Source organism: Trichoplusia ni, chromosome 5 (assembly GCF_003590095.1).
Source record: "Trichoplusia ni isolate ovarian cell line Hi5 chromosome 5, tn1, whole genome shotgun sequence".
In the NCBI taxonomy this organism is placed as follows: domain Eukaryota; kingdom Metazoa; phylum Arthropoda; class Insecta; order Lepidoptera; family Noctuidae; genus Trichoplusia; species Trichoplusia ni.
The window spans coordinates 6,940,931-6,960,850 of NC_039482.1; the positions used below are offsets into that span (position 1 = coordinate 6,940,931).

General features: G+C 41.5%; 1 protein-coding gene across 3 annotated transcripts; it reads right to left on the reverse strand.

Annotated features, from left to right (window-relative positions):
• Positions 1-1,019: 1,019 nt before the first annotated feature.
• LOC113494260 (phosphoinositide 3-kinase regulatory subunit 4) lies at positions 1,020-19,802 on the reverse strand. Of its 3 annotated transcripts, none has more exons than XM_026872522.1 (28): positions 19,362-19,802; positions 18,569-18,749; positions 17,922-18,092; positions 17,299-17,487; positions 16,800-16,888; positions 16,143-16,349; positions 15,092-15,545; positions 14,491-14,683; positions 14,260-14,369; positions 13,470-13,578; positions 13,024-13,172; positions 11,401-11,544; positions 10,957-11,073; positions 10,264-10,398; positions 9,711-9,789; positions 9,211-9,287; positions 8,763-8,887; positions 8,183-8,274; positions 6,823-6,930; positions 6,506-6,581; positions 6,051-6,146; positions 5,432-5,554; positions 4,743-4,850; positions 4,126-4,283; positions 3,572-3,730; positions 2,529-2,686; positions 1,821-1,999; positions 1,020-1,338 (listed from the first exon to the last, which is right to left on the reverse strand). In XM_026872522.1, the coding sequence occupies exons 1-28, from the start codon at positions 19,451-19,453 to the stop codon at positions 1,125-1,127; spliced, it is 4,092 nt and encodes a 1,363-aa protein (XP_026728323.1). In that variant the 5' UTR covers positions 19,454-19,802; the 3' UTR covers positions 1,020-1,124. The 3 variants fall into 3 exon arrangements, with proteins under 3 accessions (XP_026728323.1, XP_026728322.1, XP_026728324.1); XM_026872521.1 differs by having other exon boundaries at positions 10,264-10,413; XM_026872523.1 differs by lacking the exon at positions 1,020-1,338 and having other exon boundaries at positions 1,850-1,999; positions 2,371-2,686; positions 10,264-10,413.
• Positions 19,803-19,920: the final 118 nt, after the last annotated feature.

The window sequence follows — 19,920 nt, forward strand, 5'->3', positions numbered from 1 at the left end:
TGGCGTGGTGACCTCAACCACTCGACTATTCGTGCAGTCTCAAATAAAATACCAAATATAGTTTATTTATTCCCCTCTAATAGATTCCTCATATACTATGGAACCAAGATAAGGTCCTGCTGAATTGACATTGAACCAATAAACTCATGCCCTCTTTTAAAGATCTCTAAAAAGAATGAATTGTTCCACATATATCTATTAGTAGGTTATCTACGAGGCGTTTATGGTAGACCACGCCCTAATATAATAAATCCAATAGTAGTAATTTATTTATGGAATATATTAGAATTTAATATATTTTAAATATTATGAGAGGAGGGTGCCCTGTATTGCATCTACAGGGTCTAAGCCATATGAGAACACATTTTAATTCAATATTATTGTAACATATATTATATTACCAGCCTATAGACGTCCCACGGTTGGGCACAGACCTTTTCCCATATAGACAAACATTACTTCGCTTGCTACTATCAGTATAATCGATTGGATTAATTTAGAGTATCATACATATAACTTTGAAAAGGTCACATTGGTGCATTTCATGCGTTGGGATTGAACCTGCACCGCGTATACTCAAATCCATACATAGAACCACAAACTATTATTATTGGTATACAACTGATGAACACTTGTGGACTACGTGCTGTGGTAACTTATATACAAAATCACTTTAATGTAAATCGAATACATTAATTAATTACTATTCCATACATTGAGAAATGAACTCTATTTCGTGTGCGTAAAGTTCGTAATTGCACTTACTAATCCGATTACTTCGGATTATGGAAATTGGCCATAAAAACTCTCTCTTACTCTCATCTTACTTGCGTATTGAAAAAATCAACTCTAATATCTAAGAAATAGAGCACAAAATGACTTGCCCTTGAACATTTTGATTATTCCACCAAGGCTTGCTTTCGACCACAAAGATCGAAACCTCGTACTACGATAAACATTGCTCTTGTTGACTCACACATTGGAAATTACACTTTATTCTTCTAGAAATAAGGTCTAAATCCCAACACACTGGAAATGACACTTTATTCTATTACCACCTAATTCCCAATACACATTCAAATCTAGACTTCCACGTTCTGCACTTAAGTCACAAAGTCACTTAGCTACTTCCACACATTGATGACTCCATCAGCGGCTGCACTGACTAAATAAGGCTTGCTACCATCAACCACGGCTAAATCTGTGATGGGAGCCGTGTGGTAAAAAGAGCGGGATTCGACGCTACGGTAGATATTGTCTTCTAGAATAGCTGATGGCGTTGAGGGGTTTAACTTGCAGCATTCTTGGATGACTGTGGTACCGTCTATTATGCGACTCCTGAAATTAGAAGGTGGGTTCAAATTGGCGTATTTTTCGGAGCATCAAAGATGTATTGATAAATTGGGACTACCTAATTTATGCACCTGCACTCTTACTACACTGGAAATACATATTTAAATAACAGGTAAATGGTTAGTCGACGATTATTATTATTATAAATTGCCTTTTTATGTGAGATATTATCTTCGTTCAAGGGCGAGTCGAACTCACGAGACTGCTATTTCCATAAAAATAGGCTGAAGACGACGTAATAGTATCAGCACATATGCGACCACTTTTTTGCAAATGGTGTCTATTTGCAAAAAAAATGGTCGTCATCAAATCTATGACCGTATCAACCGATGTTTAACCACGATTTATACATTTGTATCTGCCTGGTGACAAACGGAATGCGAAAAAAGCAGAATGACCAAGTAAAAGGTTCACGTTTTAATCTTCGTTCTTCTAAATCGATAAACAGGCTAAATAAGTACAAATACCTATACTTGATAGAGTTCGGCGAGTGCCTGAGGCTATCATTATGCGCGTGCAGCAGTATGTAGGAGTCCTCAGGGTGCTCCAGGTCCCAGTAGCGGAGCCTGAGGTCCGAGCCGCCCGTCACCACGAACCGACTGCCCTCGCGAGACCCGCAGTATATCGAGCTAATGTAGTGCGATGCCTGTGAATCAAATATAATGTGTTATTCATCGGCCTAGCCTTTTCCCAACTATGTGGGGGTCGGCTTCCAGTCTAACCGGTTTCAGCTAAGTACCAGTGTTTTACAAGGAGCGACAGCCTATCTGACCTCCTCAACCCAGTTACCTGGGCAACACGATACCACTTGGTTAGACTGGTTGTCAGATTCTTTCAAGCTTCTGACTACCTGTAACGACTCTCAAAGATGAAGGAATAACAGCCAAAGTATATTTAAGCATAGTGTAATTGAATGTTGGTGAATCTAATAAATAAAATGAGATCAGACAGTATGTCTCTCAACACTCGTATATATCTCATAAATCTGTGTGTGTGTGTGTGTGTGTGTCCCCTTACCGCGGGTGTGTACTGCAGCGGCTGCACGGCGTTGTTGCTGGGCCAGAGCGCGTGCGTGCGCTGCGTGGACTCGAGGCTCCAGGCGGCCGCGTCGCGCGCGCCCGCCGCCCACACCGCGCCGCTGCTGCCGCTGCCTGTGTGTGTGTGTGTCCCCTTACCGCGGGTGTGTACTGCAGCGGCTGCACGGCGTTGTTGCTGGGCCAGAGCGCGTGCGTGCGCTGCGTGGACTCGAGGCTCCAGGCGGCCGCGTCGCGCGCGCCCGCCGCCCACACCGCGCCGCTGCTGCCGCTGCCCACGATGCGACGGACGCGCTCCGCTGGAACACACACAACCTCTGTAACTCTACCTATCTTCCATTGAAGCAGTGGTAGACAGACGGGAAAAACAAGAGCTACAACCTCTATAGGTCCCCTATTGAAGCAGTGATAGAATGAGAGGGGAGAATTAGGGATGTGTTTCCTATAACGGGGGCATTCTCATGGACACAATCTCCTTCCGGGAAGAGAAAGGGTAGTCAGACTCTTACTGACTAAACCTAAACCGCGGTGCTACGTCATCCGCGTTATTTATAAAGAAAAGGTAGTGCCAGAATCTAAGTGACTAAACGTAAGCCGACGTGCTACGTCATCCCCCTTCGCAATCATTCATACAAACATATCCTGCCATACTTCGATGAGGACCATCCGATGAACGCTACTATTATGCTACGAACTGAACTGAATGAATACTATACTACGCCCGTGCGAAGCATAGCTAATATTATATAGTCATCATTCGCCGCGTACTCACTGAGCTTGCTTCGCGGTCCATGAAGGACAGACGCTACCCAAAGTCGTTGTCACAAGACAGAATGTCCGATATCCAGTCTCCCTAAAGGGGACCGTGTAGCCCTGGTAAATTGGGTTTCGCACATGATACCTAATTTTTCGCTGCAACCCAAAGGCCAGTCCCAATGATGTCCGTAATGAGTAAATAAAGGCATTGTTTTTATTTACTCATTACGGAAAACTACATTTTCTGGATTTTAAAACAGGCAATGGCCCCTGAGTTTGTTTCGACCTTTTTTCTCAGTTTAGCTTTCTAGGAAATTTCGACTCTAGGTAGCTTAAAAAACATAAAAGTGATGACGTCAATCCTATTTACAGCATAAATGACTTCATTTAATTTCATCCGGTTAGATTAGAAACCAACATATACTCACAGTTGGGATGCTTGACGGAGGTGATGGGCAGATGGAACCTGAGGTCCCAGACGCAAACGGCCCCGCTGGACGTGCCCACGGCCAGGTACCCGCTGGGCGCCGCGTACAGGCACGTGTACACGCCCTGCTTCAGGTCGCCATGCAGCTTCCAAGCATTGCCTGGGGATAAGGTGTTAAGGTCTCTTTAAATATGTTAGGTATAAAATTAATGACAGGATCCTTAATGAGAAAACTTTGTTCATGCTAAGACGATGAGTTTAAGATGGATTATGCAGAAATCGTAGGTAAAGCCGTCACCTGTATTTAGCAGAAATGATCAAACACAGGAGACATTCTATCCTCTTTTTGTCAATTGTTGGACATAACCGCAAAAGTTTATTTTGTTTTTAACTTCAACAAATCACTACAGCTTCTTTACGAGTTGTCTAAGAAGAAATTCCACTAAAACTCCAATTAACAGTATTTTCCAACCAAATTCCAACCAACTAAGAGCCAACAGGTCTCAGCCACAAGCCAAGGGATCTCCCGTCTCCCGCTATCTCCCTCCCCCTCACCTGGCGCCCTTAGATCCCAGCCCACGATGTTAGCTAGCAGTGTCGCGTACGATATGACGGCGCCATGCGCGGGCGCAGCCACACACACCGCGTCATCACCGTCGCCCTCTAACTGCCGGCCTTGGGACAGGTTCATACGGGATGATGCACTGTCCACCCTGGGAATGACGTAACATTGATATAACATGCTAAAATCCCGTATTGAAGACTCTTATGAAATTTACGTGATGTTTTGTCTCCGTCACTCTCAAGCGGAATAAAAAAGCCAGCGATATATAATACTATCTTATTACTATAAAAGCTTTTTAAATTATTTATTTAATAACAATATACCAACGCGTATTTATCGGGATAGCCCGACTAGTGCTGGATTCAAACGGAGTCCTTAATCATGAGCTGACTCGGGGACAGAAACTAGTCGGGTTATACCATCCCCATAAATTCACGTAAGTGATCCTTTATTAAGAAAATAACAATAGCAAAAAAACTCATTAGGGTCAATTTTATCTAATACTAAAGTCCACTAACTGTGTAGTCCTAGACTACAAAAAATACTAGCCTACTACAAATTTAAAACTAGGCTAAGAATTACAAAACGATATGGTAGCATAAATTACCTTAGAACGAAGACAGACTCCTGTGTGGCAGCCACTAACGACTGGCCGGCTTCACACGACGCTATAGACAGGACGGGGCCGGCGTTCCTATTGTACATGGATTTTGACCTGCAAATATAATGAAGGCTTTAGACAGAACTATTTTCACTCTTATGGTGTTAGTATGATCTAAAATATTGTTTAATTTTGATATTATTACCATACTAGCTGGTATGGTACTGCCACCGTTGTACCGGTGGGACAGCTTACGTTTCTCATCGCTTGGCAAACAGGCCCCTTTCCATATAGGGAATTTTGGAGCAAACTAATGACTATTTCTTATCATCCAAGGAAAAAAATATAGTAGTCCCGGTATTTTTTAAGGTGTACACGGGGATACAGTTTCAACATGCAGAGGCCTTGTTGCGAAATTCAACCTAAAATGTGAACGTTCATCTAACAGGGTTCATTCACTTCCGCTCTATGAGAGAACAGACATGACTTTAAGGAACTAGAACGGAACTAGGCTATTAAACTGTATGATGCTATATGTGGGCCATTGAAATTGGTTAGGTATAATTTGCTTAAAATTGCATCGGTCCAAAATTTACTTTAATTTCCATTTCACATAATCATAATAACAATTTCATCTAACAAGAAATATTTTAAGCATATACTTGTAGTACACAGCATCATGCTCGCATGCATACCTGTTGATATGCGCATGTGTGTGCAGCCTGGCGGCGTCCCACAGTCTCACCGTACCATCGTCCGCGCATGACGCGAACAGGGAGCGCTGGGCTGGTAGCACTACTAGCTGGTTCACACGGGCTCTAAGGGAGGAACGGCATAATATTACGTCACAATCAAATAATAATATGTGATTATAGGTATTGTAGGTTATGAGATTCACAAAAAGTGGTGAAGTTGGAAAACAAACATAAACAAGATTTTAAATGAAATTGGTCAGTTATCAAATGTACGGCTATACGAACGTTGCTTGGCAAAGATTTTTACTAGTTGCTATAGCGCAGCAGAAATATATAATCTGTGAAAATTGCAATTGTTTAGTTATAGTCATTCATGAGATACAGCCTGGTGGGTCTCAGATAGGCTTAGTAATAGAGTTTCATTTCTTCCCTTTGAGTATGGAACCCGAAGTCACTCAAAACATTCAAATTGAATAAGTTGTTATTAGGCACCTAAATAAACTTAGTATGGTTAAGACACATAGTACAGTAAAACATGCCAAACACCAATTCCTAGAAAACACTTTGTAATTAGAATAAAAACAGATAAACAAACTATATATTATAACAGTATTCTCACTTGTGTTCGTGTAGGTAGGCGAGCAGTTGGTTCCCCGGGCGCCAGCCCGCCGGCGGCATGGAGTCCTCGTTGTTGTCTAACGGGTCATCGTGACTCCTAAACACAAATGATCGCGTTAACAAACATTATTAGTACACAGTATTAGTGTACTGAACGGATAGAAGACTGGTATTATAAATCATTATGGCTAATATAAGTACTCGCTTTTTCTGGGTGTAATGGGACTTGAATATCTGTGAAGGGACACAAACACAAGGATTAAATTCCTTAGTTCAGGAGTCGTTAATAAAATAAGTTAGTGACTGAAGTATATAATAGCAGAATTTTATTCAAAATTCATTCTTAAAGGGAAATAGTTGAAACATGCGAAGATAACTACCGATCATCGACATTCAGAAAGGAACTAAAAAGAGAAAGAGTATATTTTTTGTTACATACAAGTCTGTTCACATTACCTTAATGATTTCTGATATTTCTGTTGCATTCTCGCTGTTAAGTCCCTCAGCTCAACGCGACAGGGAGCCATGCTATCTGTAACCATTCGCTTTGAATAAATATTCATTATATATGAGTAATAGTTAAAAAGTTTTTAGTCAGTATTTCATGTAATACTTTATGAGGTATTGATTATGATAAGGGGTTTAAAAAATACAAGAGTATTCGAATTATTCATTCACATAAAAAATAAAATTATCAGACACAGTTATCCTTCCGGTGTCAAAAAACATGACAATGTGTCAATTTAATTTAGTAATATATGTATTTCACATACACTGTACATAGCTGGCGCTGTGTGCTAGCTGCGAGTGATGCGGCGCGGTGGACATAGCTTGTGAACCCGCTCCGCCCGCCATGCCGCCCGCTACTGAACTCTCTGCCACTGCAATAAAGTTACACTTTGCTATAGCAACACAACATATGTGTCGTTTTAGATGTCTAATGTCTATTAAATGATGCGGTAAATGACAGGCACGTCAGCTCATGATAAAGGACTCCGGTTGGGTCCGAAACTAGTCGGGCAATACCGATAAATAGCGTGTGTAAACCGTCGTTTTACTGTAAACAGTAAAATTTAATCTTTTAACTTTTTATCTAATATATAAAATTCCCGTGTCACGATGTTAGTTACCGTACTCCTCCGAAACGGTTCGACCGATTTTTATGAAATTTTGTATACATATTGGGTAAGTCTGAGAATAGAACAACATCTATTTTTCATACCCCTAAGTGACAAGGGTTGCTCACACAAAAAAAAAAAAATTTAGACGAAATTGTTGCTTTTATTTTTTTATAATGTGGCATTAAAAATACATACAACTACAAAAAAAATCGGCAAAACAACGTTTGCTGGGTCAGCTAGTTTTATTATAAATTTGCTTGAAGAAAGTTTTATACTATACTTTGGTTCGACCTTTGAAAAGGTTGAGGTCAACTAAGGAATGTTAGTGAGAATAGTCTTGCACTTATATACAACGGTGTTGTTATAAGACGTTAATTTGGCCACGTCTTGTTTAAGCTTTCGTAGGTAGTATACCTCCATCGCCACAAAAAAAGGGATCTTAAAACTGTTTCTGTGTTTGAATATTGTGCGAATTATACAATTGTAGCCTAAGATCCGAAAACCATTTAAGGATTTTTTTTACAACACCTCTTTTCAATTCAAGTCATTAGTCAGAAATCATCAAATAACTCTTCGCTCTCAAGGAGTTTAGACTTTTACTGATTAAAACACACCCATGGTCCTTTGCCCCTCGTGTATCGGGGCCACGGTAGAACTTTCGGACGATCCTGATGCCCCGGCAGGCATGAGCCCTGACAGGTTCCACAAAACTTGTTGACATCTCTTTGAGGTTCGCGTTGAACATTAACACGCCATCTGGCACGGGCCTGGTCCTGATCGAGAGTTGAAATACCCAGTACTCGCCGTCCGTACACCCGGGGCCGATGGTATAAACAGCAGCCGGGAGTAATCCAATAGAATAGATACCTCTTTTGTCCAGGTGGAAAATCATCAAATGAATCCTTCCGCTTTGGGTTGACCGAAAGGCTAAAATATTAATTCCTTTGCCCTTGTGAACTGGGGCCACGGCAGCCCTTTCCGACAATCCCTCTGCCCCGGCAGGAGTACTTACCCCTGGAATGCTGTTCATGCGACTGCCCGAACATGTGTTGCCACTCGGTGTTCATGTGTGTCTCGTGCGAGACCGACGTCTTGTGAGTGCGTCTGCGTGTACAAATATTATTAAATAATTTATAGTAGACACAGACTTTTTTCTGGAAGATGGGTGGATTGTATTTTCATTTTGCAACTTGCTTTTTTTAATTGTAACCCGCAGAAGAGAAAAAGTAAGAATGCTTGTGTGAAAGATTTTCTTGTTGAGGAAAGAAATGGCATTACATTGGTATTTTGTGTATAAATAATTAGTTTCCCTTTTTAATAGTTTAATATTCTTCATGCTTGGTGTCGCTATATTATCTGACACCTAATGTCTGCTACCCCTGACATTTGGTTTTTTTCGTAATAAATAATTTAAGAATTTTTATTATTTGCTTTTACAACAACCAATCATTTAAGAAGTTACAAAGGTTTCGGATTGTATGAGAGAATTTTATTTGATTGAATTGTGTGAGGATAATGACATGCTTAATTTGTGTTACTTTTCTCCTGAGATCCAACCGATTACGTCATAGCTTGCATCATCAATGACTCACCTGTTCTGTGACGCGTACATTTTGTCGACATGTTGCATGTTGTCCGCTGACCCCGTGTCCAGCTGTACCGCTCTGGATATACAGGTGTTCTGGAGTACGAGACGTCCTGGAGCTTCTGTTATATGCTGTGAAGATACCATGATATATACCAGTTGGTTTAACATACGAAGAAAAGCACTATTAAGGGTGGAAACCCTATCATTAGAGGTATAAAAATTAGATAGTAGCCTATTCTAGGAGGACTGTAGTACCTATAACTAACATGACGTTCTTTTGTGTACCTCGGAAGAGGAACAAGGCTACTAAAAAAAGAAAAACAAGCTTCCGATTGTTTCTACGAATGTACTACAAAAATGTAAGAGAATTCATGATGCAAATAGTACCAAATTATTATAAAATAAAGAAGAATGAGAATCTTTATTCAAATATTTAATCGCTTATTACTCACTTGTGTTGACGATCCCTGTATCTTGATCAGATGCGCACTCATTGCAAGAAGTTGATTTTCAACATGCTCCGTCATACCTTAAAAATGGCGGATTAATAAGTAAAAATTAATAGATTAAAAAAATTATATACCCACGTTTGTAAATGTCAATCCATTAAAATTTCTACAATTTTTACAGCTGTATATTGCACTGTCAACGGATTTGAAGCTTAAATGAAAATTTCAGCCAGCTAGCTTATCGGGAATTGCCTCAAAATTGAGTTGCAAAATCCAACCGGAACGACAAACAAACAAACAAGGAAGTGAGATTGTAAAAACATAGGAAAAATTAACAATATTGTTCATTGTTTTGATAACTTATAGAAGATTTCTTATGAATTTTTTTAAGGGCTAAAAGTTTGTTTCCATTTATTCAGGATACTGTAATTTACTCTCAATTTAGCATCAATTCCTAAACATATACCTATATATTATGAGATTAACGAGGTTTATGAACTTACCATCGGACGCCAGTCTTCTAAACAAGTTCCTTAGTTGTTGACCCATCTCAGAATATTGTGGCACTGTACCCTGCTTTACCTAAAATTTATAATTGATTCTTCAATCTTGACTGGACTGGATTTACGATGACATGCTTAATTCAAACTGATGACGTAATACGCTGATACTTCATTTGTTTAAATTATGCCAGTTTTAAACGTCCCACTAATGAGTACATGGCTCTTCCCGTAAAGGGACGGTTTCGAGCATTGATCACCACGCTAGCTCACTGCCTGTTGGCGATATCATATTAAAATATATGGATCGTGTTTTCTCACGATGTTTTTCTTAAATTAATTAAGAAAGGCAAATCAAATAAAAAATGTATAAAACCAGATGATTTAGAAACTACGCCATATTGCTGTAACGGACTTTCGTTGCATTGCCGTCCAGATACCTCTTAGTCGTGCCTAAAAACCTTTACTTCAAAATTACTTTATCTTTAACGTGGTGCAAAGAAGTTTTACTTCAAAATTTGGACGTTGTGGTAGGCCCCTAGGCCTTTCCCCTGACCTTGAGCCTGGTGTTCCTCCTCTCGCGCAGCGTGTGCACCAGGCGGTCCACGTCGCCATGCCTGAGCACCGCGTCCAGCACCTTGCGCGGGATGGGCTCGGCCAGGCTCTCCAGCACCAGCTCGGCCCGCTCCACCTGCGCGCCGGGGGACTATATACAGCGTGTAGCTTGTGGACTGAGGTTGTTGCGAGGGTATTGTTGTCTCATTTATGCGTGGGTTATTAGAAAGAGACATCGAGATTAAACATTATCATGTTTGTGGACTGAGGTTGTTGGTAAGGTATTGTTGTGTTTTATGTACGTAGGATGTTAAAAAGAGATCTTCATCAGCCCAGCCTTTTCCGAACTTTGTTGGGGTCAGCTTCCAGTCTAAGTTTAGGAGCTAAGTACCAGTGTTTTACAAGGAGTGACTGCCTATCTGACCTCTTCCTCAACCCAGTTACCTGGGCAACATGATACCTCTACGTTAGACTAGTTCTCATCAGACTTTCTAGCTTCAGACTACTTGTAACGACTGTCAAAGTTGAATGGATAAGAGTCGGGACCCACAATTTAACGTGCCTTCTGAAACATGGAGTCATCCACTTATGAACCAACCGTCTCAAACGGGTCACAAGGATTTCTGACTTTAAAAAAAAGGGTGGAGCGGTATTTTTAGCCGAAAGCAGAAGCTAGTTGCTTGCAAAGTGTTACCTGTATAAGTTTATGTTTGAGATGTGGCCAGACGAGAGGTAGTATCTTGCAGTTGACATCAATCGGGTTGAGCAGGCTGGCAACACACGACACCAGGCCGCACACTTCGTGACGGATCTAATGCAAACAAAGTCAATTTAGCAAAAACATATTTTCCATACGTTTGCCTGTTTTAGAATCGTCGATTAAACGTTACAAAGTTTCCGGTCAGTCATTTGTATGCATTTTATAATATACGCGTAAATTTAATATAAAGAATTCTGGTGTCATGGTGTACGAAATTGAATTCCTCTGAAACGGGCCGGCCGATTCTTATCAAATTTTGTGTACTTCATCCTCACTTCTTTTTCAACGATTGCTGGGTCAGCTAGTATATTTTATTATGGTCATAAAGTTCTCATGGTTGCGTATAGTACTTATTATACAATCAACATTATCACGTACCCATAAGTTAGGGTGTGCCAGGAAGACGGCGCTCTCTGCCACCAGGTCGCACAGCGCCTGCTTGGGGAGCAGCCCCAACTCCGCCAGGTTCGTGGTCGCGCGGAGAGCCTTTGCGATTATCCACTCCGATTGGTCTGTTAGACCCTGGGCAAAAAATATTTCAAGGTTTCAGAAATTGGTATATAACGATGTCAGATAACTTTATAATAAAAATTCGTGGGCGGCACCAGTATGGGCGCGGCGTGGTGCCCCACGTAGGCGGCCACCCAACCCTCCTACATATGACACAGCCCCACACATCCTGCCCCACCTGCTGCATGAGCGGCACCAGTATGGGCGCGGCGTGGTGCCCCACGTAGGCGGCCACCCAACCCTCCTACATATGACACAGCCCCACACATCCTGCCCCACCTGCTGCATGAGCGGCACCAGTATGGGCGCGGCGTGGTGCCCCACGTAGGCGGCCACCCAACCCTCCTACATATGACACAGCCCCACACATCCTGCCCCACCTGCTGCATGAGCGGCACCAGTATGGGCGCGGCGTGGTGCCCCACGTAGGCGGCCACCCAACCCTCCTACATATGACACAGCCCCACACATCCTGCCCCACCTGCTGCATGAGCGGCACCAGTATGGGCGCGGCGTGGTGCCCCACGTAGGCGGCCACCCAACCCTCCTACATATGACACAGCCCCACACATCCTGCCCCACCTGCTGCATGAGCGGCACCAGTATGGGCGCGGCGTGGTGCCCCACGTAGGCGGCCACCCAACCCTCCTACATATGACACAGCCCCACACATCCTGCCCCACCTGCTGCATGAGCGGCACCAGTATGGGCGCGGCGTGGTGCCCCACGTAGGCGGCCACCCAACCCTCCTACATATGACACAGCCCCACACATCCTGCCCCACCTGCTGCATGAGCGGCACCAGTATGGGCGCGGCGTGGTGCCCCACGTAGGCGGCCACCCAACCCTCCTACATATGACACAGCCCCACACATCCTGCCCCACCTGCTGCATGAGCGGCACCAGTATGGGCGCGGCGTGGTGCCCCACGTAGGCGGCCACCCAACCCTCCTACATATGACACAGCCCCACACATCCTGCCCCACCTGCTGCATGAGCGGCACCAGTATGGGCGCGGCGTGGTGCCCCACGTAGGCGGCCACCCAACCCTCCTACATATGACACAGCCCCACACATCCTGCCCCACCTGCTGCATGAGCGGCACCAGTATGGGCGCGGCGTGGTGCCCCACGTAGGCGGCCACCCAACCCTCCTACATATGACACAGCCCCACACATCCTGCCCCACCTGCTGCATGAGCGGCACCAGTATGGGCGCGGCGTGGTGCCCCACGTAGGCGGCCACCCAACCCTCCTACATATGACACAGCCCCACACATCCTGCCCCACCTGCTGCATGAGCGGCACCAGTATGGGCGCGGCGTGGTGCCCCACGTAGGCGGCCACCCAACCCTCCTACATATGACACAGCCCCACACATCCTGCCCCACCTGCTGCATGAGCGGCACCAGTATGGGCGCGGCGTGGTGCCCCACGTAGGCGGCCACCCAACCCTCCTACATATGACACAGCCCCACACATCCTGCCCCACCTGCTGCATGAGCGGCACCAGTATGGGCGCGGCGTGGTGCCCCACGTAGGCGGCCACTCCCACCACGCGCTCGAAGAAGCAGCCTCGCAGCCCCGCCTCCTCCTTGTCGTTCAGGAACGTCACCATGTGGGAGAGGATCACGTCGTTCGCTGTACAAAGAAAAATAGGCGTTATTGCAATGTGTGTAAAGAACATTTTCCTAAAATGTAAATCAAACTCAAGAATGTAAATGACTTGCGTAGCTTCTAGTCGCGCCACCTTGGGCGCAAGGATTACGTCGTCGTTTTTTATTGCCGTGAACAACACTTGATCGGGATAGAACCACCTCTCGCTGTAGTCAAAAACTAGGCTGAACATTAGGTAAGTTATTTTGAAACATTACGTACTCACTACTTTACTTATCAAAATTTAGTTCTAAATGTTGGTTAAAAATTACCGTTACTAACCTTTCTGTTTCCCAAAGAATATACACAGCTTGGTGATCCCGTTCTCAACGAGCGCTCGCTTCACGACCGCCTGTGAGTCCGTCAGCAGGTACGACACTGTTGATCGGACCTGAAACAGATATTATAAGTGAAATATTAAGTATATACGTATGTATCTACACAACTCGTATGAATATTGTTTACAAAGTAATCTTAAAATAATCAGGAATAAGCTCTGTAGGTGAAAGCTAAAAGACCTTAAGTCCATTTTTTGACATTTTTATGTTTTAAATTATTTTTATTCAGAATACCAGCATTGATCAAATGGTAAAAGACATTAAGTCCAACAGCCGCTTATTTCGCAGATGTAAAATTATAAATAACATTAAGTCCCTAGACATGAATATGGGTATGAACATCTTTAATGAGCTCTACAGAATACTTCATAAAATGTGACTTAAGGTTCTTCACTTTTCACCTACAGAACTGATGTGGGCAAAACTACAATCATTATTGTTAAGACCCAACTTCTAGCCAAGTGTTATTTCACTTCAATTGAAAACTGTCGAATATTACACACATTTGTCTTTGTTTTCCATTTTGTGACTCCCGAACTAAGGAATAAAATCCTGACGTCGCAGGGGTAAGCTGCTAAACACATATTACTTTTCTTCTATAGAAAATGATTTTGACAATGTAGGCTGTTTTGGCAAAAATTACACTATCTCTCTCAAACGCCGGACGTGGCAAGCCTAGTGCTAGTTCCAGTTTAGCAGCTATCTGAACATACAAACACACTTATTTCCCTTACCATTTCGTGTAGCGCGGACAGTTCAGTCTCGTAGTTAATATTGGCAGCCTCCTTCTCCACCATGTTCTGAGTCTGGTCTAGAAAGCGGACAGCGGTTTCTGCCAGCTTAGCTATAAGATTAAATTACAATATTGAAGTATGTATATTGAACATCGTACGGTCAGTATATGAAGAACTGAATCGTACTGCCATGCATCGACACCAAAACGCGGATGAAGTTTTATCACTCACCAATATTATTAGCATAAGCTATCCTGACAGGTACACTAGGGTCGTTGGCGCGGGGAGCTAGCTCCGGCAGTATGTACTCTGGGAACACGTTGCAGTCCGCGTTGGGTAAGGCCCGGACTAGGGCCACTGCGCGGGCGCAGGTCGAGACCGCGCGGGCTCGGACACGGGACACACTGTCGTGGGAGAGGTGGATCTGGAATGTGATGGGGACATTAGAAGAGCTGGTTAAAAAAAATATTGATTCAAAATAGAAGTAGGTACACCATTTTTTTTGTGTTAGAGACCAGGGGTAAGGGGAGTGGAGAGGCCCTTCTGGAATAACATAAATCAAAATAATATGATATATTGGGAAAATAAAAAAATATGTCAAGAAAGCCTGACACGAGTGCAACTGTAATTAGACATTCAAAAACAAAAAATATAGTCTAGATGAGCATAAATTTAAACATTCTTAAATGGCAACTGGAGATAAGCGTGAATATTTCCTTGTCTTGACGATTTAACTCTAAATTTAAAATCTAATTTTTCAACAAAACTGTTTATACACCATCCTTAATTATTTTTAACTACGAAACCCCAAAAAATGATGTGTTATACTTACTATATAAGGCAAAATACGATCCAAAATAGTCTCCGAACTAGAATTCTCGCAGAGCAGCTGCAAAATCTCAAGACTATACAACTTCGAGGTACAATGATGCAACCCTCGAATGCATGACGTCACCAACGACGTTATCAATATCAACCCCTCACTGTCGGGGCCTAAATCCTTTCGTTCAGGAGCCCGATCTTCCTCATCAAAATCCGTAGTATTAATATTCAGGACTTTAAATTTATCCTTCAATTTGTCTATATTATCGACGTTTTGGTGTTCAGTGGTCTCTTCTACTAAATCTTGGTAGTTCTTAGCGTCGGAGGGTTGAGTGAATATCTTGATAATGTTCTTTATGTCTTGGTGTATGCGAAGGATTTTCTCGTCAGGTGGTAAGATGGGTTGCGCGGAGAATATCAGCATGTACGATTGAAGGAACGAGTAGAAGTATTCCGGGAATAGTCTGGAACCAGACAATAATTTTTTTTTTTTTTAGATTCCTAAGTCTTCGTATGCGGTTTGTGGATGGGTGACCATATATGTCATAACGAGTTACACTGTTTCGGAAGGTATGTTAAATTGTGGGTTCGGGCTGTTATTAACATAGCTTTGACAGACTTTACTGGTATACAGAAGCTAGAAATTCTGGCAACCAGTCTGACTAAGGGGGTATTATGTTGTCCAGGTATCTGGGTTGAAGAGGTCAGATAGGCAGTCGCTCCATGTTAGACACTAGATGTATTTGTTTGGCTCACTGATTTACATCTTTACTTAGTATTATAAAGCTAAAGACTTCGTTTGTTTGGAAGCGATAATCTCAAAAACTATGGACCGATTTGATTTGACACTGAAAATTATTTCAGTGTTAAGTAGCCCATTTATTGAGCAAGGATATAGGTTATATTGTTTGTCATGACGCTACTACAAGAAATAAGACAAAAATATTACAAAAGCGTAGAACACATAATATCATGGCGGTATAATTAACAGGAAAAGAGCAGTATTGTATAAAGTGAAAGTAGACTATCGAAATAAGTACTCAGGAATAATAACTACTCACTTGCCCCTAGCCTCATCCAGATACAACTCTGCCGACCTCCGGTCCCGAGGGTTCCTCTCGGTCATGGACTGCAGCAGCGCGCGCAGCTGGTGGTCGTCCGCACTGAGGGTCATGGTGGCGGGGCGCTCCTCGCCGTTCCGGTACGCGAGCAGCCCCGGGAGGTCCAGCGCGGGAGTGCCGTCGTTCCAGAGCTCTAGGAGGGCGCAACTGGGTGCGGAAGATAGATTTGTGGATGAGAATGGGTTGGTTGTGGCATCCCGTATAGAGCCTTCTGGCCTCATACTCTGGCCAAATACTGCCAGAACGCACTAAGATGTAGTAATTGGAAGATAACTAACTTAATAGTAAGCTATACATTACATTAACAACTTTTGTATAAAATATCTACGTTAGTTTATAAGGTATATTTTGATGCGCCTTAGCAGGCCGAGAATAAAATGATTTATTTATTATTATTATACCACTGACGGTTAAAAACGTTTTAAAGAATCTTGGAACAGAATGTTACTGTTAAAGATGAGGAAGAATCACCAATTTATCTGCAAACTGGTCAAATTCGAGTCTGACCACATGTTTAATCTACTATTATTTTAAGGGCGTCTGCAGTACATACTATGGTTGAGTCACACCTGAGGGCGGCACTAAAGAGTTACTTACCCCGCTGAGAATATATCCATACTTGGCACAAGTTCTCCTACTTTGCAAGGTGATTCACTTAGCAACAGACCACCCATTTTATCGTCACCCTGTATCAAAATATACACGTATAATTAGAACACCATTATTCATTTCAAGCTACACACACTTGATGAAAACAATGTCTCCTGAATTAAGGAATGAAATCCTTGTTTCTCGGGGTTTCTTAAATAATCAAGTCACATGCACAAAGAGGGACTCCGAACAAGCATTCGTGAATCAACAAATGCTTCTACGAGGGTCGAAACCGCGACACGTCGCGCACAATGGTTTGGAGTGGAGACTTACATACATAATTCGTTACATAATCCGTACAGTTTTGCATAGCGATCCCGGTAGCTGCGTTTGCAACGTGTGAGTTGAGACAGTAATTGCAGTTTCAAGTCTTTCACAATATGATTAAATTTGTCCTACAAACTTTTAGCGTTTCAATAACTAGAAACATCTTAAACAATCATACCGCTGGCCTATTATGTGGGTCAGGAGCTCTGACAAATCTCTCGGGGGCAACATAGCACAGTCTTCTTCTAGAAGTGTCGAAGAAGTAGCTGAAGTCCGCAGGGTTGTCATCAGGGAGAAAGGTCGGCTTGAAGGACGCGATGTCGGTGAGCAGCACCCACAGCCAGGAGGTCACCATTATGTTCTCTAACTGGAATATTTTAAGTGGTGTTTAGGAATTAATTATAATTAAATGCTAGTTTAATATAAGTATGATTGTTTATGAGATCCAAAAAAAAACATAAAAATGTATTATAAAAAAATTACATATCTATTGACATTAACAATTTTTATTTCCGCTATGAGTTTTAAGTTTAGAAGTAAGGAAATTCTAAATAGAGTTTGCAGGATATTAAAAATAATTTTAATTATTTATTATATCACAATAGTTTACTTACGCGTATTTATCGATATAGTCCGACTAGTTTCGGGTCTAATAAGAGTCCTCAATTATGGGCTGACTATCCCGATAAATACGCGTAAGTAGTGTGTTTTTTAATCATTTTGAATCCACCTCACGAAAGTTATTATTACAATCCCCATTTTTTTTTAAACATGTACTCAATTGAAAGCTGTGTTACTCACTTTGATATCTCCATGGCATATACCAAGCTTGTGCATCCGATGCAGAGCATACAGGACTTGGAAGGTGATCCATTTCTTCTCCAGCACCGTGAGGAACGGGCGCGTGGACATGCGATCATACACGCTGCATTTACAGTACTCCCGCATTAAAAGACCAGCTTTATCTGTTAACTGGAAATTGATAGCATTAATTAGTATGCTTTACTTAAGTAAAAAAAACATTAGAGCTCTCATATGTATAGGTTTTCTGGGTGCGCTTCACGGTAAAAGCATGTACATAGCCGTGTTAATGACGGGTGTAAGCGATCTATACGAAATTTTATCAAATTGGGTTTAGAAGAAGACTATTTTCATTACGTAAGGTTCCTTCTAAATGAGCTATGTAAACCAAAATAATTTCCTTATTGCTTAAAAAAATCTGTTGGTTTCATTTTGCCTACATTTTAATGTTATAAAAAGTTCTATACATAAGGTATTTTAGTGGTCAAATGAGAGAGATGAAGGCCCAACAGAGGAACACAAATTAGTTACAAAAAAAAACACAGCATCTATTTTTGTTTATTGCAATTACTGTCCATCACTAGGGCAAAGATCTCTCTTTAATTTTTCCAGTCTATCTATGCTATAGCTCCTCTACATTCACTCACAATAACCCTCTGGAACGGTAAACAGTTGAATGCGGAAGCCAACTGTTCTTTAATCTTCAGTATGCGTTCCTTGTGCTCAGCTAGCGGTAATGATGGATCATGTACCGCAAACACCTTCACAACTACGAGCCCTTCGCGAGACCTGGCTCTCGCCACTTTGAGGAACCGTGTTGAGCCGAGGCTGGAATAAATAAAATGTTGCAGGTTAATTTTAGTACATTATTCTTTTAAAAGGAAGTTGCTGTAAAGTTGTGAAGGTTATTAAATAAAGGTTTTTTGTTTTAATCATATTATCATCACTATTAGTTCAAAGTATAAAGAAACTGAGGCATAATAAAGGTAAAAAAAATTTATTACTTATCCAGTTTCGGAGTAGTTTTAGGTCAATGACAAGTATTCAATTGATAACATTAACATTTTATAAAAGCCTATGAATTAATGCCCTTGTATCATATTTCTGTAGAATGGTAAACCACAACTTTCTGTCATTGTCTATAAATTGTTTTATCTTATCTTATAGTTACTCATATTTTGGTTAACTTGATACTATACCAAGATATATAAATGAAGACTCAGACTTTAAAAGTTTGTTTTTAATTACAACTATCTACAACATATCAAAGCCTTTTCATACAGAAATGCTACCTAATATTAGTCTAAGAATTCTAAAATTAATTTGATGACTGTCTAATCAAATTCATTTAACATAAAGAAAGACGAAATATAAGTAAACTACTGTATTTTATAAATTTCTTATCAATTTACGAACTGACATACATAGCTAATATCTCACCTCTGGTCAAACGATAAGTCAACATGATCACTCAGGTAGTGTTCCACTGGATAGATCTGTGATGGAGCTACACCAACCAGCTGATTCCCCATTGTGTAATATTAAAACTAAATAGATATTGCGTTTAACACATATCGTTCCTAAACACACACAAATTTTATTAATGTCACTCCGCAGAATTCTTCCAGTCTTGTAATGAACACAAATGTTACACTCCTTATTATTGACAGAATTAACTATTGAACGTGATTTGCAATACTTTTCTAATTACTCAAAGAAAAAGTGCAATTTATTTCAAAACAAAGCAAAATTGCGTGTTTGACAACTGGCTTCTGTTGACATTAACGACAGCTGACAATACAGAAAAATGATTGACGGGAACGTTTCGTTAAACGCAAAAGCTTATTAGTGCCAAAGTTCGATAGGTTTTATATTCCGCCTATATCTTAAAAAACAAAAAACTAATCTTTTCCTCAATAAACACATATGTAAGAAAATGGTCATATAAATAATTATTGCATTTGTTGTTTTACTCTTTAGTAGTTTTAGTTTTGTGAAT